A 26,964-nucleotide genomic window follows, 5' to 3' on the forward strand; every position below is an offset into this window, starting at 1 on the left:
GAGTTAGACTAAATAGAGTGCTGGTACTGGATCCGAGGTTATAGGAAGTGAACAGAGCTGAGTAGAGCATTCTGCTCAGGTAGAGCTTACAAGAAAAGCTTACCAAAAAACACAAGGCTGGAAAGATGACGGGTACGTCTGGATTCCAGCAACAGCCAGTTTAGTTCTTTTAGCATGTCACAATGGTGGGTCATGTAATTACATTGTACCACAAAGCGGCAGAACGAGTTATACAATGTATTACGTTTATTAGGGTGGGTTTGCGGTGCAGATGCATATACTAAATCCCCATAATCAATGATTGGCATCAGCATTTGCTGTACAATCTTTTCCTTTACTATAGGGCTTAGGCAGGATTAGTTTCTGTACAGGGCATCTAGTTTTGGCTAAAGTTTTGCAAGTTTTTCTATGTGGAGGCCAAAAGATAGATTGGGGTCTAACAACATACCCAAGTATTTGAAAGAGTGGACTGCGCTCAGTGTGCTATTTGATTTTGTTTTATATATATTTATATATTAGAGTGATATAATTACAATGGTGACTAAGCATGTTACCATTATTGCATTCTATTGTACTGCTTATGACATATTTTGATGAATTGCAGTATGTTTAGCAAAGTGGTATACTATTACCGTGAAAGTCCCCTATACATGTTCTCCCCAAAGGTGTTCCAGGGAGACTGTGGTCTAGTAAGGGTTAAAGGACCCCTGTGCTCTGGTTGGTTCTCTCTTTTCATTATTGCCACTTGATGCATTCTGCTGTAAAACAGAAAGTGCAGGGATGTGTGCAATAGAGCATATGCAGGAAGGGAACAGGCAAGACAAAGCAATGCTTTCAGGAGAACTGCTTTTACACAATCTTGCAACAAAGAAGTGGCGATGCATAACTCCTTCACCTGCCTTGGAAGCTTGATGTGACAATTAATATGGTCAATCGATTGAATTTAAACATTTGGACAGTAGTAATAAGAAACAAACTGCTGGAACAACATTTCTGTAGTTTAGACATCCAAAATATGTTTCTTACAAATCAATTATGTTACACTAGTAACACTAGGCCTACTTCATCTTACCCATCCCTCCTTGAGGGATTCAAACAATTACCATCTTGACTTGTAATACTGTTTTGTCAACTTATGGTTTGCCCACTCATAAGTTTAAAAGGTTTAAGGCTCCAGCTTATTTCTTTTTATGTTGTTGTTTATCTTCTCTTCAGCATACTGTGATGCTGCCATCTATACTAGTACAGACACTCCTCACTTACCGACCAATTCGTTCTACGACCAGGTCGTAGGAGTTAAGGGATTCTCTGCTCTGGTGCATTTGTCGATGTTCAGGGAAACTTCCTCAAACATAGACGAACGCACCACAGCAGGGAACCCCTCTAATCTATGTTCGGGAAAATTTCCCAGAACATAAATTAGAGGGATTCCCTGCTCTCGTGCGCTCGTCTATGTTCGAGGAAGTTTCCCCGAACATAGACATGCGCACCAGAGCAGGGAATCCCCACGACGGCTCGCACTTACGCCTGGCACTTACGCCTGGTCGTAAGTGCGAGCTGTCACTAAATGAGGGCTCCTGTGTTCAGATTGTTTTCTCTATTGCATTATGACTTATTAATTATATTTTCACTATAGTAAAACCTCAATAAAAAAATATCTTTATAAAATAGTCACATTGACTGTATTGGAATTTCCCTGAAATTCTAATGCAGTCAAAAGATATACTAAGACAAACTAGAGACTAGGTTATGTTAGTATATTGCCTACACTTGACAAAAGGCAGAGCAACCACAGTCAAGTTTTTCCTCAATTCCCTCAACTGTTATAGGAACGCGAGGCTAAGAAAGACACAAGAGAATGGACACTGATTCCAGGAAGCGAACATTGATTTATTTGCAGCTGCAAATATCTCAGTCAGACAGTAGTCTTGGAATACCCGACTGATCACACGTTTACAAGAGAACAAAGAATATATGGCGAATACACAAATGACGTATTCCATACGTATAGAGGAATACAAAAATTACATCAAATTATTAAACTAAAACTTATCTCTTACATATGTTATCTAATAGTGGGCGTTCTTGACATTCTTCACATGCGCCATGGTCCAAGATAGTTGCACAGTAGTTTTAACCATGTGAATACTGAACCTGTAGCTTCTACCACACAACCATTACTAGTGATGGCTGTAGGAAAAAGGAATTGTCTATGGAGGACCTCAGTGTTGTACTTGTGCACATGTGTAAAAATACAACCGTTTTAGAAGACAGACCGGATGAAGATGGGGGCAGCTGCAATGGACAGGGTTAGGTAATTACAACTCACCTACTCCACGGCCACCAGTGCAGTCACCATAGGGGCATTGCTAAATATTCAAAGACTTCAGAGGATGCCCAAGCTGCTTTAAATTTTATTTTAAAAAAAAGAAGCAAATATAGGTCATCTGGAAATAAACCTGAACAAATGAACTTACAGAGGTTTTTGATGCAGTTGCATGCCCAGTTAATGATGTCAAGCTACTGATGACTATTATGTGTGTGTATGTGTATATATATATATATATATATATATATATATATATATATATATATATATATGTATGTATGTGTAGAGGCTTATGTAAAAGCTTGTTCAAATTACATTTATTTTAAAGGAACCCTATAGTCACCAAAAAAAATTTAGATTAAATGAAGCAGGTTTTGTGTATAGATCATACCTCTGAAGTCTCACTACTTCATTCTCTGCCATTTAGTAGTTCAATCACTTTTGTTTCTGTTTATGCAGCCATAGTCACACCTCCCCTGACTATGACTGACACAGCCTGCATTAAATAAAAAATAGTTTCATTTTCAATCAGATGTTACTTACTTTATGTTTTTATCTCCTGCTCTATTAATTAAACTTTAATTACATGCACAAGGCTCCTGCATAGTCTAGCAAGCCATTAACAAAGCAGGAGATGAGAATGTCTAAATTAAACAGAATTTGCAATAAAGTATAAACATTAGATGACTCTTTACAGGAACTATTTAGGAAGGCTGTATGAGGCACATTCAGAGAGGTGTGACTAGGGCTGCATAAACAAAGTCAATTAACTCCTAAATGGCAGAGAATTGAGCAGTGAGACTGCAAGGGCATGATCTATACACCAAAACTGCTTCATTAAGCTAACGTTGTTTTGGTGCCTACAGTGTCTGTTTAACACACACCCGAACAAATCTATACATCTTGGAATTACTTAAAGAGTCTTATAATAAGGTAAATCCCTGATGGATCAATGTATTAAAAAGGCATTTAATATGTTCGAACTGCTCCAAACTAATTTTTACACAAGTCTAATGTATAACTATATATAATATAAGAGAAAGAAAGAGCAAGTGATAAACCTCAAATAAACTGTGGATGGTCCTATTTGTTTCTCAAGCAAGACATCCTCCCTGGGTGCTCTCTCCGATCCATCCGCTGGACGAGATGACATTGGGCGTTGTTCCAACGCCGGCAATTACGCCAAAAGCTTCTAATTGCTGCCTGTCAGTACTCCTTAACCACACAACATGGGTCATGTTCATTTTAGTATCATGTGATGCAAGCCAATCAGAGGCCACAAGGGTAGTTATTAGTAGCCAGAGAGTGCATTCCTTATTCTTTGGTATTTCTGGTATTTGACTTGAATTTGTTTAAACGTTTTTGTTTTATGTATTCTGGTATCTCTCACCCTTTATTCTGTTACTCTTTTATCTATCTGCAATCCTGACCTAGGCCTGTATTTGATTACTCTATATCCTACACCTTCTATATATACGTTAAGCCCAACCACTTTAAGGTCTGGCCTATACAACCAAGCAGAATGATTGGTTGTATAGGGAGAGGTATTAGCAGTAGAAAGAGGGAAGTGCTCATGCCATTGTACAGAACACTGGTGAGACCTCACTTGGAATATTGTATGCAGTACTCGAGACCGTATCTTCAGAAGGATATTGATACCTTAGAGAGAGTTCAGAGAAGGGCTACTAAACTGGTTCATGGATTGCAGGATAAAACTTACCAGGAAAGGTTAAAGGATCTTAACATGTATAGCTTGGAGGAAAGACGAGACAGGGGGGATATGATAGAAACATGTAAATACATAAAGGGAATCAACACAGTAAAGGAGGAGACTATATTTAAAAGAAGAAAAACTACCACAACAAGAGGACATAGCCTTAAATTAGAGGTGCAAAGGTTTAAAAAATAATATCATGAAGTATTACTTTACTGAGAGGGTAGTGGATGCATGGAATAGCCTTCCAGCTGAAGTGGTAGAGGTTAACACAGTAAAGGAGTTTAAGCATGCGTGGGATAGGCATAAGGCTATCCTAACTATAAGAGAAGGCCAGAGACTAATGAAAGCATTTAGAAAATTGGGCAGACTAGATGGGCCGAATGGTTCTTATCTGCCGTCACATTCTATGTTTCTATGTAACACATCTTTTCATTGTATAGGGTTTTACATACCACACTGTTTGCAAGTTAAGGTATCTATACTTGACCGTTCTGAATCGTATGCTTGCAGCAACATTAAGGATTTGTTACAATTTTTTCCACAGTCTTCCTGTAAAACACTCAATTTCAACATGCCTGTCAATTAAGCCGTAGATGACATGATCTCAGCTGGAGGTCAAGTCTTTCTCTACTGCAAAACCGCAAGTATTTTTTAATGATCAGAGAAGTTAAATCTAGTGACACTTGCAAGTGGGCATAGTACTAATAAAACAAGAGAACTCACATGAAAACTAGAAAGCCAGTTCTTGACTTGGAGACCTATAATGAAAACTATAAGGGTACAATCTATAATATGTCATCCCTGTTAATCAAAGGAAAATTACTGTGATCTATGTGAACAGTGTCTGGGTAGCTTGGAAATGTCCTGATAATTTTACAGAAGATAAAAGACACTTGTTGTAAAGGTCATTATAGCTGTACAGCCTTGAATCCGAAAGCATCTCTCTGGTGATTAAAGTAGCTTTTAAGATCTGGTGCTTGCACAATACAGTGTTATGTTGGTTACTCTCTCTCTAAGGAGACAAAGTATAGCTGTGAAAACACATTTGACAGGCAAATGTTCCAATCAATTCTTCTCTGACAGAGAATTCAAAACTGATAGAGTATGTCGAAGATATGTAAGAGAGCAAACGAAAAAGGAGGAAAAAAATAAAAATACTTTCATTGAGATAGGATGAAATGCAACACAAAATTGTAGTGGCAAAGCTTCTGTTTCCTCTTGTCACCAGCCACTGCTGTGTTCTATTATACAAACCAAGAAGATGTGTTCATGGAAACACTCTGTTCTTGACATTGCATTCCATTATGTTTCCTGTGCAAAAGGGCCACTTTCTCAGATTGGATACTATTGGTTGTAAGAAATGTCACTTTACTGATCATATTAGTTGCTTATTCCATTAATTCAGTTAATACTATTGAAGTGTATACTGGGCGAAGTGCAGGTTACAACAAACATAACTCCTGAATGCTTCAAGGGTTACTCCAAGCATAATAACCACGGTTACAGCAGTAGTAGCTTTGTATCGAACAGCTCAAAATACATAGTAAAAACAAAGAGAAAGTTACCTGTGCTCTGGCTCAAATCCCTATGTACATTTAAACAAAATGGAGGCTCTTTAGTTTCATTCCAATGGCCATTTAAATATAAGCTCACCTGCCATGTCAAGGCAAGCCTCGAAAGGTGAGTCCTACCCTAGCCATTAGATTTGCTGCTATCAGCCAAAAATCTTCAATAAGACAGGAAGTGGTATTTTATAAACCCTTTCACATTTAACCCTTTATAGGGCTTCTACACATACAATGAAACTAAAGAGCCTCCATTTTGTTTAAATGTACATAGGGATTTAAGCCACAGCGCAGGTAACTTTCTCTTTGTTTTTACGTAATAACCACTACAGCCTGTTTTGATGTGAGGAGTACCTTGGGCTGGTTTTCTGCTAAATTCAGGTTTTCCCTCTTACCTGGATACCATTCCTGCTGCCACACATAAGGCTTCAAGCTTCAGAAGCCGGATGCCGAGGCTGTCTTCATTCATGGGCTGAGAGTGTCACCTGACAACTTTCAGGTAGTAAACGCAATTCTGTGATGAGAAAAATATATTTTAAATAACACCATGAATAGCTACCGTATATACTCGTGTATAAGTCGATCTCATGTATAATTTGTGTGCAGTTTTGTGACCAACAATTGTGAAATATGCTATGCCTCGTGGATAAGTCGAGGGTAAAACTTGGGGCTATGAAATTCTGTGATTTTTATAATTATATACACACACACTCATACAAACACACACACTGCATTATATATACACACACACGCATACAAACACACACTCTGCATTACACACACACTCATACAAACACACACTCTGCATTATATACACACACACACTCATACAAACACACACTCTGCATTATATATGCACACTCTGTGTGTGTGTGTGTGTATATAATGCAGAGTGTGTGTGTTTGTGTGAATGCAGTGTGTGTGTGTGTATATAATGCAGAGTGTGTGTGTTTGTATGAGTGTGTGTATATAATGCAGTGTGTGTGTGAACTGGGTGGGGGAGGGCATTTTTATTATTTTTAATTTTATTTTAATATTTTAAAAAAATTAATATTTAAAAAATATATATTTTAGTATTTTATTTTATTATTTAATTTTTTATTTTAATAATTTTTTTATTTTTATTATTATTTAATTTTATTTCCGTCCCCCCTCCCTGCTTGTTAGCTGGCCAGGGAGGGGGGCTCTCATTCCCTGGTGGTCCAGTGGATGGGCTGTGTAGGAGGGGGGCTGGCAGAGAGCTGTAACTTACCTTCACAGCAGCTCCTGTCAGCTCCCTTCTCTCACCTCCGGTCCGGTCAGCTCCCCTGTCAGCTCCCACTGTAAGTCTCGCGGCTCATGACCGAACCAGAAGTGAGAGAAGGGAGCTGACAGGAGCTGCAGGAAAGGTAAGTAAGAGCTCTCTGCCAGCCCCCAACAGGACCGCCGGGCTTGTAATGAGCCCGGCGGTCCTTGTCTGTATTATGGCAATGTAACTCGAGTATAAGTTGAGTTGGGGTTCTTCAGCACAAAAAATGTGCCGACAAACTCGACTTATACTCAAGTATATATGGTAACTTTTAACATTCCCTCTGTGCATTACTAATGTTATAAAGTCCTAGTCACCGTTTAGGTGGTCCCCTTCCACCCCCAAAGAGTTAAACGAGAGTTAGCTTACCTTTTGTCTCATGCCACGCTGCTCTCTACGTTACCGGTATCCATATTTGGCTGAAATCAATTACCCATACAGCAGCCTCCTCTATGTGGGTAAAAGTTATTTTACAGAGCAGTTTATAAGAATGTCTAATATAAGCAGTGTCAAAACCAGGAGAGGTGTGGCAAGGGATTTAATATTTTTTTTAATTTTTTTTTATAAAGCATAAATAAAATCTGTGATCACATTAATTCAGTAAAACAGATCATTCTGAAGGGGTCTCAAACTTTAGTTCACGAGTTTATGTGGTGTAAATGATGGTGATATCACATTTGTAGAGTATATGTCTGTAAACATGTGCATCATTTAACATTTTTCTTTATATATTCTTTATTTTCAGAATGAAAAGACTTTGGGGCGTTCAGTTAGCCGGTCCAGTAACATTTCAAAGGTAATATCCATAAACTGAAATTTGAAATGCTTGTCTTCGAAATATTCTACTCTCCCCCGATTCGTTTGTGTATCTTGGTACCTCAAGTTGTGATGGTGACTGTTTACACACAAATCTATGTGATTAAATATTGATTGTTAAAGTTTCAAACAGTGTAATAGAACATTGAAGTCTGTGCATTTTATTTTTTTTTCCGTAAAGCTCAGTATCTGATGATCAGGGTCTTGCAGTTGATATTGTTTATTGTGCACTGAGTCAGCCATTTTGAATGCATTGACTTACTGCATAGATGGTGATGTATTTAAAATGAATGTGTTATACAATATCCCAAACCAAAGCCCTACACAGTGAAAAGTCAAAACATTCCATAGGAATGAACGGAGTTCAATGCACTTATGTACAATCTTCTTTTAGACATTACTAACAAAAAGAGAAAGAAAAATACTAAAGACTAAAGGGAACACAATTGAGTTTAGTCAATGGTGACCCGCTACTTACATCAATGGATTATGTGGAGACAAGGGGCATGTATTGAAAGTAATGCTGATGTACAGATCCTGTTAATCTACAACTTTTTTTAACTGAAAGTTTGGGGAGTCAATTTTCACCCTGATTATTCACATTTAAAAAACAAAAAACAAAAAAAAACCTTTTTTTTCAATAAAAGTAACAAAGCACAGAATGATAAATTCAGTTTTTACACAAGTTTGTTAAATTGTGTATATAAGTGTATATATCACTGTGTATCCATAATCAGTATAAGGAGAAAATAAATGATTATATTTGCCTAAAAAGTTCTAGAGATTGCAATTTTTACATGGATTTTCTAACTACTTCTTGCAATATAGAATGATTAGATGGCCTGGATTGTAGACATTTAGGCTTAGCATTCTAGAGGTTCTCTAACTTATGAATGGTGATCAATGACTGCAAGCTCTGGAGGTGATTATAAGTTTACTAGCCTATCACTATATACATTCTTTTTACATTTCTTTATTTCTACAGTGTGTTTAATCTTTTCATACCATATTGCAAAACAATCTTTATACAAAGTTTTGTTAAGAATACACATGCATTATGACTACAGTCATACTAGGTCCTTGGTGGGAATAACTATTATATTGAAATACAAAAGTAATAAATTGTTAACATACCCACAGAGAGAAACAGAAAGTGTAATAGTCTTAACAATAATGTTACGTTATAGATCTTTCGTTTCCCTACTTGACCTCTATTGGTCAGTCTATGCACGCGTTCATACATTCACTCATTCGACAGCGGGTGGCTAAAACATTATGGTTGATAGCCTCAGGGTCCATTAAATTTGAGCCAGGGGGCCCAGAGCTCTTCATATTTGTCTGTAGAGAATCTATCTGGGTAGAAACCAGCTTCCATTCTATACTGAAAATTCAGCTGGGAGCTTATTTCTGACCATTTCAGAGGACCTATATTTCTCCAGTTTCAAGCAATTACTAGTTTTTTGGCCATAAATACAAGGACCAAAAGATGTTTCAAATTGATATTACGAGGAGGGAAACATATGAAATAGAAACGTATAGACTGTCAGATCAAGTTTACCAATCCAGACAGTCTCTTTTAGGGTACCCAGCTCTTCACATTGCCACCAGATGAGGAAATGAGCCTAATGCCTTGCCACATCGCCAGCAGTCTGCAGATGTTTGAGGGTCGATTCGGGATAATCGTGTAGGAACCAAATACCAGCGATATAAGAGTTTATAATATACCTCTATTATGCTTACACAGTGAATATTTATTTTCGCTAGAGAAAGGCCCTGCAGCAATTCTTCCAGAGAATATGAAAATTTGAGTTCTTGCTCTCATTTCATCATTTGCAGAGCCTTTTCTATTTTTGCTGGTTAAAGGGACACTATAGTCACCTGAACAACTTTAGCTCAATGAAGCAGTTTTGGTGTATAGAACATGCCCCTGCAGCCTCACTGCTCAATCCTCTGCCATTTAGGAGTTAAATCCCTTTGTTTATGAACCCTAGTCACACCTCCCTGCATGAGACTTGCACAGCCTTCCATAAACACTTCCTGTAAAGAGAGCCCTAATTAGGCTTTCTTTATTGCAAGTTCTGTTTAATTAAGATTTTCTTATCCCCTGCTATGTTAATAGCTTGCTAGACCCTGCAAGAGCCTCCTGTATGTGATTAAAGTTCAATTTAGAGATTGAGATACAATTATTTAAGGTACATTACATCTGTTTGAAAGTGAAACCAGTTTTTTTTTTTTCATGCAGGCTCTGTCAATCATGGCCAGGGGAGGTGTGGCTAGGGCTGCATAAACAGAAACAAATTGATTTAACTCCTAAATGACAGTGAATTGAGCAGTGAAATTGCAGGGGAATGATCTTTACACTAAAACTGCTTTATTTCGCTAAAGTAATTTAGGTGACTATAGTGTTCCTTTAATCATAAACCTAGAAAATCTAGAGGTCAGTTGTATCTAAAGTGTTGTGCCAGAAACTGATCTATCTGAGTTAACCCAGCTTATCAGTTAAGAAGGATTTAATTCTCAAATAGGTGAAGAACTCGATGGAGGGGAGATTATATTTAGCCTGTAAAAAGGGGAATGGAAAAACTGTCTCTCCGTCTGTAATCTTTGAGCTCTCTCATTCCGCTTTTTTTGCCACTCTTGGATATTTATGTCCTCTATATAGTATTTTAAACATTCTATAGGAGTGTGACAGGAGATTTTGTCTGTACCAAATTTCTTTAGATATTTTACTGTTGGAATAAATACAAAAAGATAAGTCCTGCGCTCACTCCCATCACTCCTGGGCGGCAGCAATGGCCACAGTACACATCAGCCGCAATACATACAGTAATAACAAAATAAAAAGTTACCTGCGCTCTCTCCTAAATCGCTATGTATATGTAAACAAATGGAGGTCATTTAGTTACTCCAATGGCCATTGGAAGGAATGCCCGCCTGCCAACGTCAAGGCAGACCCCCCTAGGCGGTCTTTTACTGTTATTTTATTTTACTGTTGAAAGCAGTGCAATTGTAATGGATTATCTGATCTTAGACATTTCACAAGGTCGATATCGCACCATATAAGGTGTGAGGAAAATAGACTTGATTTCAGGATTTTCTTATGCCATTCGTTATTTTGTGTTTTATTGGTTCGGTAGATTAAACTACGGAACATCGACCACCCTCCCTGCTCTTTAACTACAAAGGGAACCGTCAATCGAGCGCTCTCCCTGGGCGGCCGCCGTTCGTATAGTCGAACGCCATGTGGAAGAGAAAACGGTGGCCATCTTGTTTGCACAAAAGGAGGTAGCGGGACTTGGTCGTTGAGTGTCTGGAACTTAAATCGGACACTCAACTTCCCGAACACCACTAAAAACATACGAACGCCTGCTTTCTTTTGTTGCCGAACAGCTAGAAGAGCGCCGTTCTGTAGTTTGGTTCCCACGAACAAGTGGAACAATCGCTCCTATGAGCCCGGAGGCTCCATTCGTGTGTTTATTTGTTTTTATTCCTTTTTCGAAATTGACCGACCGCACATACTGAATTCATGGAACTGTTTTGGGCAGGAGCCTCGTGTGCGGTCGGTGAAGTAAGACTTCCACACTTTTCGAAAACCCCTGATCCGATCTAGGTGAAATTTGAATATGTTGGTCTCCCAGATCGGGGCTATCAGGGGGTATGCTATTTGTAAACCCAGACATTTGTGACAGAGAAGATTAAATAATTTAATTTTACTTTCGATATTGTATAACGTCCCATTGTACGTTTAGGGGTCATACTTAGTTATAACTGTCATATTAAAAATGATAGCAGAATTTGCCAGACACATAGTCTGAAGAAAGCCCAAAGAAACTCTTTGATCTGACAGAAAACTTAAATTATAAATAACCATAAAGATAAGCTAAATGACGTCAAAATAGCCACCAGGAAAAGTTAACTCTTTCCTGGATAGGTATGTTTAGTGGGACGAGACTGCCTTCTATAGACCAAATACTTAAATTGCTATCTGGAAGGTAACCACACCTCTAGTTTTCTATTGGTCTATCACCTAGTGACGAACAGAGAATTTTTCCCTTTAAAAGTTAAGACAAAGGGAAAAGAGAGCAATGCAAAGGAAGCAAGAAAGTAAGCAAAGAAGCAAAGGGCTAAGCAGTCGGGGGAAGGAGTCAGAGGAAGCAGTCGGAAGCAGGCTAAGTCAGGAGGCAGAGAAAGAGACCCATGACATTCAAATTCCTGAGGAGAACATCTGATGAGAACATCTCTTTAACTGGTAATTATACTGGTTTCATTTAATTAATCTAAATTAATTACAATTCTCTAATAGCATGATATATGACTGGATAAATCACGATCAGGTTTCGATATTTAGAAATCTTAGTTACTAAAGAATATATAATTAAGCATTCTATTCTGCAGATGGAATTACAATAATTATGTATTTATGTGACATATCACATGTTAGCATATCGTGATATTTATCCAGGTGTATTGATTTGCCCTAAAATAAGATAAAATATCTGTTTAGGCAAGTTAAAAATTCTGCTTATAGAACATGGTAGATTACTCTTATTTGATGGTTCATGGAAATGACTAATGAGCTGGTTTAAATGTTATTTTATTTAAAATTACATGAGAATAGGTCTTAATTACCTAGGAGGTCTAGCCAGCATTGAAAGGGTTATTCTAACTGTCAGCTAAAGTTTTATGGCCTTAAGCTGCAAGCTCTGTGTGTAAGTTTCACTTTCTTTCTGTGAACTACCGTCATAAATCTTGTCTTGACAATTAAGACTGTGTCAGCCATTGGGAGATGTTTTTACATTACCATATTGTATTGCATACTCATGTTATACTGAATATTCATTGATTATTATCACGCATGTTACATATTATTATTTAAATTGTCACAATAAATTGTATCTATTTTTTTTTTCCTTGAGAAATAACTCATGCTCGGTGAGGGCGCTATACTGTCAAGGTAGGGTTAAGTGAGTTGTGATTAGCCGTGTCAGTTTAGCTGTGTCTATGGGGGTTGTGTGAGAGCATGTTACGCCTCGCGGTAGTGGCCGGGCAGTATGCAGCAGTATGCAGAAGTCGTGCCATGAGTAAATGGGCTAATGAGTTTTAGACGGTGCCCCGCCGGGCCGCCCATACCCCAGGTGTAGAGACCGGTGCCCTATGGTATGTTTAGTGCCTATTTGGGCTTGTGTATCGTGTTGCGCGGTTAGGGTTGTCTCTGTGTTGTTACTTTCTATCATTATGAACATTAACATGGAAAAACAAGTGTGTGACCAAAATGCAATTATAAACTGTGATCACCGGGGGGGCGGAGCCAAGCAGCCAAGCTGAGCGGTCGCACAGGAGAAGAGCTCCGTGCAAAACCGCTCAAATCCAGCCAGAATTGGGGCAAAAGCCTACAAAACTACGCTTAACCGACACCGAGTAGGTAGCCCTAGACTGCGGGATTTAAAACATAGTCTCCTGACCGCGACCGGCGGCTCCTATCCGGGGATTGACCTGAGGCCTACCTGAGGCCTACTCAGCCACAGCAGGGGAGGCGGCCGATCCCTACGCTGACTGCAGCCCACTAATCTGGAGGTCTCCCCGGAACACTCTCTCCCTCCCCCCCCCCTGCCGGTGAGGGATATCCCGGTAACCGAAGCCTGCAACAAAGAGCAAAGCGACAACAGTGCCTGTCCCACACTGCCGACACAGCACTGACTGCCATGGATGTCACCGTGCGTAACCCGCTGCCGCCCCTTGAAGAAAGGCTGGATCGCCTATTTGCCGCCTTTTGGGCAAAAATATATCACCGGGGGAGCACCAACGAGGAGACTACACCAGCAGTGACCCAAAGAGAGGATGTACTGAGACCTGAGGCTCCCGACCGGAGCTCTGGTGAAGCTAAGAGGGCGGGAAGGTGGAAGCGGACGACCCGACGCAAACATTTCAACCACAGACCTAGACCAGCGGTGAGTCGTCCTGCCCCCCAGCAGAGCCTACCCCTTCGCAGCCCTGTAACCCTCGAGAAGGACAACACTCCCCGGATGGGGAAAACATACAAGAGACTCAAAGCGGAACCCCACTGCGCCCCTGAGAGCTCATGCCCAAGAGACCGAACCGCCACACAAAACGACGCCCGAAACGGATCCCAGTCAGGCGCTTTCTCCGGCCATTACACTCCCTTGCAAGCAGGGAATTGGCTGAAACCGCTCCACCAGCGATGCACTGACCCTCAACCACGAGGCACAGGCAGGTCGGAGGACTGGCACATAAGTTTCACAAATCTACATGTTGGGACTCTCACTTATCATTTATCACTTATCTGTTATATGCTCATTTGTTTCACAGTCGAGCTCAGCACTAACCACTATTAGCCTGATGCACTTGCCTAACGCTTTTCTCGTTTCTTGGCTCCTGTGTTTCCTTGAACTGTTAGCTTGCTATATACTCATGTGTCACTAGATGTCTGTCTATCATAACTTAGTATGTTACCAACCGGATCTTATGATCCATAGCTTGTATTCTCACCTAAAGTTTAGCAACAAAAATATAAAAATGCTATATTGACCATTTGCATTATATGACCAGACTTAGTAGCATAATCTTAAACTAAAATGTTGTAGGCAGCATGTATAGCCTATCAGTTTCCTTTAATTTGTTAAGCCTGTCTGTTTACTCTTGAATTTCCATACAAAAAAAAAAAAGTGCAACATATCTTGAACCTGCTATCAATATGTCACCATTTATCTACTACTGTACTATTTTTGACATTACTAATGTATGTAATCAATGCACTTTCAAAAATAAAGAATTAAAATAAACTGTGATCACAATCGGGGGTCTTCGCAGGCTGGTCTGCATGGTGAACTGGAAGTCTCTGAGTGCGGGGTATTGGCTCAGTACAGCTGGGTGCCCTTGTGCACTGAGGGATTTACCGTGAGTGCTTGCGAGGTCCCTTATGAGTCCATCTCACCGAACATTCAAAAGTCCCGTGTAAAGGGTTTGAGTGGACCCCGGTTTGGCGTGGTCTCCAGAGCGTCCAGCAGTGTAATGTAGCCAGGTATACAAGTAAAAGTCAACGGAAACAAAGAAAACATCACCGGGTTAGTCACTGAAGTGAATAGCTGCCATATCTTGCCAGAATAGAACGGTTTTGCCACAATTCCCCTTGTCAGCTGTGTATGCAGTTCAGCTTTATTGGCTGGATTATCAGTGTTTAGTGCCCGGTGTAGCCGGCGGCCACCCGCCTCAAGTATGCAATCCAGTCCGTGCTTCAACCTATACCCAGTTTCGGTGTGGTCCGATTGCTCGCTGACGGTTTCTCCAGGGTCGTGGAGCGGTGGGGGCAGCACACTCCCTCCTTTCGGTTCCGGGGTGGTTCGAGGGTTCCCCCTCCTGTGAGTTGTGGAGGGGTCCTCTGCCTGGGGTTCCATCCTGCAACTAACCTCACCACATCCCGGTTTGCGTCGCGGTCGGGACCATGCTTTCTCCCGTGTGGGAGCGTGTCACGCTGGGCATAGGTTGCTGTGGCCGCTGAAGGGCGAGCAGGTCGGGTGCTCCGGCGGTTCTCGCTCTGGTGCTTGGGGGCATTTATTCTGGTGTCTATGCTTTCTTGCACTGTTTCCTGCTGTGTTGGCCTTTGGCTCCGGTTCTGTCGGGGGGCCGCTCTGGCTCGAGGGGGATATACCCTCAGGCGGCGTCGGATTGCCGGGCGGATCCATCCTGCTACCGCTCTCATCACCTGCTTGAAGGTCAGTCTCCGGGAGTTTAGCTGTGTCCAGAGGCTGGTTCGGAGCCGGTCATAGAACTCCCATGTGCTCTGAGGAGGCTCAGTAAGTGGGTGCTTTGGTGTAGGCTGCATCCGTGCCGCCCTCTTGGGCGGGCCTCGCCCTCCACGTTTTGCTTTAGAAATCGTCGCTTGGTCAGGCAATTTTGTGGGGGTATTCGCCCCCGGCGAGGACCGGGATATCCCCCGCCGGTCCAAAGGGGGGGTAGCAGGGCTGTGTGGAGGTCTCGCTTGCGAGCGTGTCCTGTACCGGGTGGTCGGCCGATTCCCCCGTACCTCAGGCTCTGCTCTGATGTAGGCCGCATGGTCGGCACAGGTTTTTCTGCTTCGAATTGGAACCGGACCGGTACCATTCTTTGTCTCACGGTGTCCTGAGTCGGTCCCCGGGTACCGTTTGTTGCCATTGTTGGTAGGTCGCTCGGTAGTAGCTCGATTATGCTCTTTGTTACAGGAGCCCTTAGATTGTGTGACCGGCCATCTTGGCTGCCAGGCCCCGCCCCCCAAATTGTATCTATTTTTATAACAAATTGTGATTTTATTTATATGGAATACATTTCACTTACACGATAACGATCTTTGGGATCTGAGAATTGAAATAGTGGGCAATTCTCAACTGTTTACTATTATTATCCTATAAATATCCCCACATTCCAAAGGGTTCACATACTTTTTCTTGCAACTGTATTTACATTCTGTCTGATGGCTGCTGCCAGAGGTCCAATAGACAGAACGTATAGTAGTGGGGCCAGTGGGCAGCCCTGCCAGGTCCCGTTCCGAATTTTAAACCAATCAGATTGAAACGTTAAACCTGAGACTCTACTTTGTGGGTCCCCATATAACGCCATGGTATAATCTTCAAAGGTGCCCCTGATGCCGAAAGAGAACACGATCTCCTCCAGATACCATCAACATCTGCGGTCGAAGGCCTACTTGGCTTCAAGGCAAAAGGTGATTTGTGTTGACCCGCGCAATAGATAACATTCAAAAATTTTCCTCATGTTCTCCGATGTGCTTCTGCCCCCCATGAAACCAGACTGATCGAGATGGACAATATCTGATATGACCCCCCTAAGTCTGTTGGCCAAAATTCTAGAATATACCTTTATGTCATTTAAGAGTATTTGTAAATTGTTTGAGAACACCATAGGGCCAGGAACACAAACATGTATTCATGAACCTATAGTGTTAAAAAAACACCATCTAGCCCCCCTAAATATAGTAAAATCTTACTTTTGTTCAAGTTCGCTGCTGCTGGCTCTGTCCCTAATCTGCCTGCTTGGCTGACACCATCAGAAGTGTTTTTGCATAGGATTTACTGAGACTGTCAAGGAGGCAGGACCGGGGCAGAGCCAGCACAAGCCAAACACAGCCCTGGCCAATTAGCATCTCCTTATAGAAATGTTTACCAAAAACTACTTTAGAACAGAGAGCGCAATAAATCACTAATAATGTGTCAAATAAAATATGTAGTGTGGCCAAATTAGCATCACCTTTAATATAGACAAAAATATATAAATACCATTGGCATGTACTTTATACCAGCTTCTAAAACAAAAAAGAACTTTCTCAAATTACAAAGCAATCCACTGTTTCAGCGCTTAGTGAATGTGTCCCTATGAAATATTCTCATGGATATCAAGAAAACAGTTCTATATGATTGGAAATCCCATTCGAAAGTCTATAGGTCCCATGAGAAATACAGTAAGAAAATATATAATGATAAATTAAAAAAGATAAAAATAAATCTAAAAAGAAAATAATCAAAGTTCCAAGTGGTTATAGTCACAAGGGGGAATAGTCAAAATATGTGTCTACTTCAATGTAGAACCACGTAATGTGCTGGATGTACCTTAAAAATTAAGGAAACAAAATATAGTGTAACACAGTAAATTTTAATTCCCTTGTATAAAAAAACAAAACCCAAATCAGAAACTCTTACAAGAATCACTTTATTAGCTTGGTAGGCAATATCCTCAGCCCGATATGCAGAAGGGATACAAGGTCCTCCAGAGGAGACAGCGTCTGCCTCGTGTACTGAAGCAGACCATCTACGTTCTGAACTTGGAGGAATGCTCAAGGTAAGTCCCACTAAAAGCTGGAGCCTCGTTTATAGCTACCAGTTGCTGTATGTAACGTCTGGCACCTTCAACGCGTTTAGCCCTTCTCATGAGGGATTTCTCAAGATAGGTGCCATGGCCGCTGACTTGTGGTTATATACTCTGTCCGTCAAGCGGCATAAATCATGTCTTAAGGTTATATACTCCTACTGAGTGTTTACCTTAACTTAGTATCAAATGTAAATTTAATAGCTAAACTATCCATCTTTAAACTATATATGAAAGTAACATTTTTGTGAATAACAATAAAATCAACGTGTCTCATCGAACAGTGAAAAAATAAAATCATTATACAGTCAAATCATGATACAGCAAACTTTAAAAACAGTAAAAAAAAAATTAACTTTGAGAACAATTATATCCATTATTATTCTATTCATATAAAAGCATCTCTTTTGTAAAATAGTATCATATATGTAAAAACATACATACATTTTACATGTTTCATAAGCATATACATTTTTGTCTTGGATATGCTGCCTTTTGGCTGAAAGCATCAAGGTGAATTATTGCTGGCAGGTGAACTTACACTTTAAAGGATCACTATAGGGTCAGGAACACAAACATGTATTACTGACCCTATAGTGATAAAACCACCATCTACCCCCCCTGGGCCTCTCATGCCTGCATAAATATAGCAAAATCTTACTGTATTCAAGCCTGAAGCTGTAACTCTGCATGCTGTTTGCCTCAGAAAAACAAGCAGTCGGCTGACAATGCTTCCCCATAGGATTGGCTGAGACTGACAAAGAAGCAGATCAGGGGCAGAGCCAGCATGATTCAAACACAGCCCTGGCCAATCAGCATCTCATCATAGAGATGAATAGAATCAATGAATTGCTATGAGGAAAGTTCAGTGTCTGCATGCAGAGGGAGGAGATACTGAATGTTTGGATGCATTTTAGGCAGCCATGACACAGGAAGGATCTCTAACAGCCATCTAAGGAGTGGCCAATGAAGTTATCACTATGCTGTAATGTAAACACTGCATTTTCTCTGAAAAGACAGTGTTTACAGCAAAAAGCCTGAAGGTAATGATTCTATTCACCAGAACAAATTAGATAAGCTGTAGTTGTTCTGGTGAATAGTGTCCCTTTAATGGCCATTGCAGTTGACCTTTAATACCCCAAGGCTTGGTTCTTGTGAATTTTATTTAATATTCTATGCCACAATGAAAAAAAATCTAACTAAACTTCCATTACAGTTATTTGCATGCAAGTGTCCTTAAATTTGTTTACAAAAAAACTGCATATTTATTTTATGATTATTTGTTCTACAGGGAGTGCAGAATTATTAGGCAAGTTGTATTTTTGAGGATTAATTTTATTATTGAACAACAACCATGTTCTCAATGAACCCAAAAAACTCATTAATATCAAAGCTGAATATTTTTGGAAGTAGTTTTTAGTTTGTTTTTAGTTTTAGCTATTTTAGGGGGATATCTGTGTGTGCAGGTGACTATTACTGTGCATAATTATTAGGCAACTTAACAAAAAACAAATATATACCCATTTCAATTATTTATTTTTACAAGTGAAACCAATATAACATCTCAACATTCACAAATATACATTTCTGACATTCAAAAACAAAACAAAAACAAATCCGTGACCAATATAGCCACCTTTCTTTGCAAGGACACTCAAAAGCCTGCCATCCATGGATTCTGTCAGTGTTTTGATCTGTTCACCATCAACATTGCGTGCAGAAGAAACCACAGCCTCCCAGACACTGTTCAGAGAGGTGTACTGTTTTCCCTCCTTGTAAATCTCACATTTGATGATGGATCACAGGTTCTCAATGGGGTTCAGATCAGGTGAACAAGGAGGCCATGTCATTAGATTTTCTTCTTTTATACCCTTTCTTGCCAGTCATGGTGTGGAGTACTTGGACGCGTGTGATGGAGCATTGTCCTGCATGAAAATCATGTTTTTCTTGAAGGATGCAGACTTCTTCCTGTACCACTGCTTGAAGAAGGTGTCTTCCAGAAACTGGCAGTAGGACTGGGAGTTGAGCTTGACTCCATCCTCAACCCGAAAAGGCCCCACAAGCTCATCTTTGATGATACCAGCCCAAACCAGTACTCCACCTCCACCTTGCTGGCGTCTGACTCGGACTGGAGCTCTCTGCCCTTTACCAATCCAGCCACGGGCCCATTTATCTGGCCCATCAAGACTCACTCTCATTTTATCAGTCCATAAAACCTTAGAAAAATCAGTCTTGAGATATTTCTTGGCCCAGTCTTGACGTTTCAGCTTGTGTGTCTTGTTCAGTGGTGGTCGTCTTTCAGCCTTTCTTACCTTGGCCATGTCTCTGAGTATTGCACACCTTGTGCTTTTGGGCACTCCAGTGATGTTGCAGCTCTGAAATATGGCCAAACTGGTGGCAAGTGGCATCTTGGCAGCTGCACGCTTGACTTTTCTCAGTTCATGGGCAGTTATTTTGCGCCTTGGTTTTCCCACACGCTTCTTGCGACCCTGTTGACTATTTTGAATGAAACGCTTGATTGTTCGATGATCACGCTTCAGAAGCTTTGCAATTTTAAGAGTGCTGCATCCCTCTGCAAGATATCTCACTATTTTTGACTTTTCTGAGCCTGTCAAGTCCTTCTTTTGACCCATTTTGCCAAAGGAAAGGAAGTTGCCTAATAATTATGCACACCTGATATAGGGTGTTGATGTCATTAGACCACACCCCTTCTCATTACAGAGATGCACATCACCTAATATGCTTAATTGGTAGTAGGCTTTCGAGCCTATACAGCTTGGAGTAAGACAACATGCATAAAGAGGATGATGTGGTCAAAATACTCATTTGCCTAATAATTCTGCACTCCCTGTATATATGTATGTATGTATGTTTTTGTTTTGTTTTAAATTTATAAAGCAAATTATTTAAATTAGATATTCATGTATCCATCTGCTGTTATAACTAGGGATCGACCGATTATCAGTCTGGCCGATATTCAGTATTTTCGGGAATATCGGTATCTGCCTATAGAGATACCGATGTTGCCGATAATACATACCAGGACCGCAATTTGTTGACCATCTGTAGAAATGAGTGTATATGTACCAAAAATAATAATAATAAAAAATAATAATAGTAAAAAAATATTTATATATATATATATATATATATATTTTTTTTTTTTTTTGCCAAAAACGAAATGTTAAGTAAAAGGTTTGTGCTAGGGTTCTAAAAATTATTTGGGGTTTCCTCAATGTTGGTACACTATGTCAAAGGGCTCCAAGGGAAAAAATAATTGTGAACCCCTGGTTTATCTATAGTCCATCGCAGTGGTGCTCCCTCCACAGCAGCTCATCAATACTGATCATCTATGCCAATCCAAAACTTCTCAAAAAGGAAGTATGGGGAGGCTACTGCGCAAATCGCTGCACCAATGTAATTTTATTTACTTGAGAATCAAGTTTGACTGGGTTTTCACAGGGAATCTGCAATGCAGGGATTGAAATGTGAGGGCCACTGCACCCAAACCACTTCACTGCACCCACCCTCCCCTCCTCCTTGCCACCCAGGTTCCCACTAAATATATAACATGCTCCTCCAGCTGTTTGAGATTCTCACTCAATTACCACTTCATTCCCTTTATATTTTACCAATAGCTGCAACACTGTCAACTTCTTTAGCCATCACTTCCAGATTTCCCATTCTACCTCTTGTCTCAAATCCCCACTGTATACTTTAGATTGTAAGCTCACGGGCAATCTAACTAAGCACTTTGTACAAAATAGCTTAAATGGCTAGGTATCCGCTTTCGGGCAAGGCCCTCTCTACCTTTTGTATTTATTTGTGTATATTGTACATCCTCCACTAATTGTACAAAGCTGCAAAATTTGTTGGCGGTAATAAATAAATCTATGTCTGGGTGCCTTTAGTGGTCCTTTAATATTAACCACCTTTATGACATCCAACACAGAGGGCACACTGGCAATTTTAAATACTCCAAATTACAGGTCTTGAAGATCGTGGTGAGAACCAGCTGTTGAAATAATGATGGTGGCATGTGTTTGGATACTGCTGGCTGCCTCTGCCATGAGGCCGTCAACAATGTATTTTTTTTAATGCTGGCCCTATCAGACTGTCACAGTGACCTAAAGCCCCAGTCTATGCTACTGGTTCAGTATTAATGTTAGATGACAGCTATCAAACAGCCTGTGAGTCTATCAAAGTACATGCAGTCATTTTGATTGGCACTCAGGCCTTTCTGCTGTCATAAATTGATAGCAGCTCTATCATGGCTACTAACAATTTTTTCCCTTTGGGCAGTTCTACTCATCCTGTGTGATGATTGGAATTGTAGGTGGCGGAAAAACTACTTATCCCATGAACTCCCTGTCCAGCAAAGGTTTATGGGATAAGCTCAGATCCTATAGAGTAAGACCACAAGGAGATGCTCCTCCTGATAGCTGTGCAGCCAATGTATTTTGGAAGGAGAGTTTCTTTACATTTTGAAGGGGGTATATTTTCCCTACTGTTGCGCTTTATTATCACTATGAGTTCTAATTTGTTAACCGTAAATTATTAGCATGAAAAAGGGGGAATTCAAAATGTGGTACATTTGTGTGCTGACCCATAAAAATGGCACACACTGTATTTGTACAGTGCAGTATTGTTCTGAAGGTAACAGAGTGTCTATTGAAAACAAAGACCTCTGCATCTCATTAGGCAGGACAGCACAGTGCCATGACCCATGGGAATAGTAGGATGCTGTAAACCAACTGGAAATTGTTGGTTTATACACATGGAGACTGAGCCAAGAGACTGTAGTGTATCTAAACCCACTTAGCATATGAGTCTTTGCGCCGTCACAACTTACAAAAATTAGCCTATATATACGATACCTGATATTCAAACATTTTAATCATTATGTGTACTCAAAGATAAAATTCTTCAGACAGCCCTGAGATACAAACTTGTTGATTTATTTTTTACACACTGATAGAAGCAGAATATGTTCCAGTCAAAGCTAAAACATTTACAATTTCCCATTCTGTTTAAAATAAACAGAATCAATTTAAAATTAAGTAAGAATTGGAGTACATTTTGCAGGACTAACTACTATACATCAGGTTTATGAGGCAAATGGTTATATTGACTTGTTTCTTCATAAAAAAAAAAAAAAGAGAGAACATGTAGATTATATTGATCTATGTACAAATCTACCAATTTCTTTCTGCATATAGCCCAGCAATTGCTTTTATGTATGGTGTCATCTATACCTAGTAGTAGGAAAGTAGCAGATTAGTATGTATAATTTTTAAATTCGATGCAAAGCTCTGGAAATGTATGTGTGTAACCATTGAAATTATGCCAGTAAGAGGTGTAACACTTCTTTTCAGTGTGGCAATATATATGATGCACTTCCTGGATTATCAAATGCATGTTTATTAAGTTACCCAATACTACAGGGCTTGAAAAATAATTCTGACATCTAGGAATCTAAGACAAAACTTTAAAGGGTAAATATAGCGGATCAGAGGGACACTATAGTGGCTTGACAGTGGAGTACCTGGAGGTGCACGGAGGCACGCAGCGCCACGTCACATCCTGATGTGCTCCACCTTCACAGGGTTTCAAGAAATAGCGGGAGGATCCGCTTTGGCACACGGTGCGGACGGTGCCATTTGGGGTATACCGGAGGCCAGACTCTGGAGTCGCATACTGGCAGCGGCAATGTGAGTGGATTCCGCTTGTTGGCTAGAGGGGTGTAGCGGAGAGCAGTGGTAGCAGGGCTTCTTCTCCGCTGGATATTCTAACAGCTACTCGGGATCAAACAGGAAAACTTCAAGACAGCAGGCATAAGTACAAGATGATTCACAAATATCCCATCACCCTTCCCAATAACTGGACAACACTCGGTATTAGGAGCAGAACTGAACTTTTAATGGCCAAGCTAGCCTTTTATGCAGGTTTGGTCCCAGGGGTTACCACCCAGATGGACCTTGTGGGGCACTGATAAAAATATACAACAACCAATAAACAGAGAGTCAGGTCATAAGTCACTCCCATACATTACACACAATCCCTCCCCTCTGCTCAGGAGATAATTGAGTTAATTACTGTATCAACTCAATTATCTCCAAACAATAAAATCACAATTTTTATACTTCTCTGGAAACACCCCAAAAAACACTCATAATTTCAACATCTCCCATAGCCCCAATCTGGAGGAGCAACATACTGAAAAATCACCCAGATCGGTTCAGGGGTTCGAGTTTTATGGAGGTCTTAGTTTTACTGACCGCACATGAGGTGTAAGCCGAAAATAGTTCCATGGGTGTTGGCTGTGCGGTCAGTCTCTGTTCGGGAGGTTGAAATATATGAAAGTATATAAACATATGGTTTGTGTCTTTGTTCGTGCAATTCCCCTCATTCGTATGATTCTTTTTACCGAATGCCACTCTGTTCGCTTGAGTTCCCACAAACTTATACGAGGATAGAAGTCTCTGCGGTGTTCGTGCCGCCGCGTGTCCGATTTGGGTTCTAGACACTCGACGACCAAACACTGCTGGTGTAATTCGTATGCTAAGATGGCCCTTGGAAACCCCAGTTAGTTGGTGTGTTTGGCAATTGAAAGAGTGTGAACCAAGTTAGGGAGGTCAATTGATGCCATGCTCCTCTCCTGGGTGGCCTGGTTGTTCGGTAGTTGGTTAGTTTGTCGAACTATATGGTGAAAGATAGCTGGACAGGATTTTTACCGAACAACCAGACGACCGATAGCCAATATTATATTGTTATTGTTACTTGTTTCTAAAATAAAGTAACAAAACTATGTGGGTGGACAGCCCTTAGCAAAACAAAAGGAAGGTACTGTGGTGAAGCCTATTCCGCTACAAGGGGGTGCTGGGATTTAGTAGAGGGGGAAGACTAGGATTAAGTAGAGGGGGTGCTGTGGCTTAGTAGATGCTGTTTTTTTTTCTACTGTACTTTTCAAAATAAACCTAAGTTTCTATGAAAATGTGTTTTCTTTTCTTTGCGGCCACATAAACCTTGTTTATTTGGCCCGTGCTAGACTTTGAGTTTGACTTGCTTGCTCTACAAAAACAAATATCCTACACACATACCCTGTGAGCCTATCACAGTGGGCTAATACTCCCACACATGTAGCTGTAACACCCCTGATCTTATTTTTTCTAATGCATGTACTGTCTCTAAGTTCCACAACACTCAAATTCCTCTCTCAGCTCACCACCTCTTATTGTTTGTTCTTGATAGCCCCTCACCCAACAGCCTCCATCTAACCCCCCTCAACTCAGATGGGGACCTGAATTCTATTGACCTCCAGCAACTCTCATCTGATGTCCATTCCAAACTCTCATGTATCTCTCTGGCTATCTCCTCATATAATACTACCCTCACTTCAGCTCTGGACGCTGCAGCTCCGCTACAAACATGCACCTCAAGGAAGATGCGCCTCCAACCTTGACCTACTAAGTAGACCCGCTACCTGCAGGAGATGCTCCCGTTCAGCTGAACGCTGCTGGAAGAAGTCCTGCACCTTGTCAGACTTCCTCCATTATAAATTCAGATTATTTTCATACAGCACAGCCCTCACCTTTGCTAAACAATCCTACTTTTCTCCACTAGTTTGTTCATGCTCACGCAATCCCAGACGTCTCTTTAATACCTTCAACTCTTTCCTTCACTCACCTCAAGCCACCACCCAAACTAACCCTTTAGCCGATAGCCTTGCATGCTACTTTACCCCACCTTTAAGCTTCACCTTTTGCTCCTTTTCCTCGCAACTACACCTAGACCGTACCCTACAGGCCTTCTCCCCAGCTACAGAACAGGAAGTGGCTGCGCTTCTCCTCTCCTCTCGTCCCACCACCTGTCCACTTGATCCCGTACCTTCCCACCTTATCAGATTTCTCTTCCTTTGTCTTGTACCATCCTTAACACACATCTTCAACTGCTCTTTCATCTGGCGTTGTCCCTGCTCCCCTTAACCATGCTACTGTCGTACCCATCCTAAAAAAGCCATCCCTAAACCAGTCTTCCCCTACCAACTATCGTCCCATATTCCTGCTTCCTTTTTCCTCAAAGTTTCTAGAAAGACTTGTCTTTACTCGTAGGACTCACTTCCTAAATTCAAACTCCCTCCTCGATCCTCTTCAATCTGGCTTCTTCCCCCTCCACTGAGACTGCTCTTATTAAAGTTATAAATGACATAATTACAGCTAAATCCAAAGGCCACTACTCTATACTAATTCCTCTTGACCTCTCTGCCGCCTTTGACACTGTTGATCATGTCCTTCAAGCTCTTCAATCCCTCGGTCTCTGTGACATTGTCCTCTCACGGTTCTCCTCTTATCTCTGCCAACGTTAGTTCAGTGTCTCCTTTTGCAATGACACCTCCTCTTCTCGCCCTGTCTCGGTTGGAGTCCCACAAGGATCTGTTCTTGGTCCCCTTCTGTTCTCTCTTTATAATGCATCTCTTGGCAAACTCATTAACTCCTTTGGATTCCGCTACCATCTGTATGCCAACAACACCCAGATATATCTCTCCCTCCTACGTGTCGCTGCTTGCCTTTCTTCAACCTCTGATTGGATGTCTCGTTTTCTGAAACTCCATTTCTCTAAAACTGAGCATTCCCCCCCCCCTCCTCCTCAAGGTGGAGGATCTTGCTGATCCTCCACCTTGCTTTCCTTGAAGTTGATGTCACTTGCATCAGTCCGTCCTTGCAAACTCCTTGTCTTGGTGTTATCTTTGATCCTGGCCTAAACTTCAGATCATATCCAGTCTGTTGCTAAAACCTGTTGATTCCAACTTAAAACCATTGCCTGCAGCCACACCTTCCTCACGCAAGATGCTGCCAAGGAGCTTGTTCATGTCTGGTAATCTCTTGCATGGATTACTATAATTCTCTCCTAGTTGGTCTAGGACCAAACTGCCCCGCTATAAATCCGTAATGAATGCTGCTGCCAGGCTGATCGTTCTCACCAATTGCTCCTCCCATACCTCGCCCCTCTGTCTATTCTTACACTGGCTTCCGGTATCGTATAGGTGTCAATTTAAAATATTGTTACCTATAAAACTTTAATCAACTTTAGCCCCTCTTAAATTTCTTCACAGATATGCCCATTCTTGGTCTCTCTGCACTGCTGGCTCCCTTCTCCTGTCCTCTGCTCGCACCCTTACTGCTAACTTGCGCTTGCAGGACTTTTTGCGGGCGGCTCCCTTCCTTTGGAACAGCCTGCCTATCCCCATCAGACTCTCCCCTAGTCTTCAATTGTTTAAGAAGTCCCTCAAAACACTTCTGTTTAGAAATGCTTATGGACTCCCAGAGTACTTATCCGTATCGGTCTCTTGCTCTACTAAATAGCCACACTTCAGTTCTGC

The 26,964-nt window shown here is 41.0% G+C and overlaps 1 protein-coding gene across 4 annotated transcripts in view; it reads left to right on the forward strand.

Moving 5' to 3' along the window:
• The window catches only part of MARCHF8 (membrane associated ring-CH-type finger 8), a 315,603-nt gene that overhangs the window by 274,159 nt on the left and 14,480 nt on the right, over window positions 1–26,964 (forward strand). For all 4 annotated transcript variants that reach the window (XM_063435261.1, XM_063435264.1, XM_063435262.1 and 1 more), the window contains one exon: window positions 7,645–7,695. In XM_063435261.1, the coding sequence (XP_063291331.1) occupies window positions 7,645–7,695 (51 nt within the window). The remainder of the gene's footprint in view (window positions 1–7,644; window positions 7,696–26,964) is intronic.

Source organism: Pelobates fuscus, chromosome 10 (genome assembly GCF_036172605.1).
Source record: "Pelobates fuscus isolate aPelFus1 chromosome 10, aPelFus1.pri, whole genome shotgun sequence".
NCBI classification, from domain to species: Eukaryota; Metazoa; Chordata; class Amphibia; order Anura; family Pelobatidae; genus Pelobates; species Pelobates fuscus.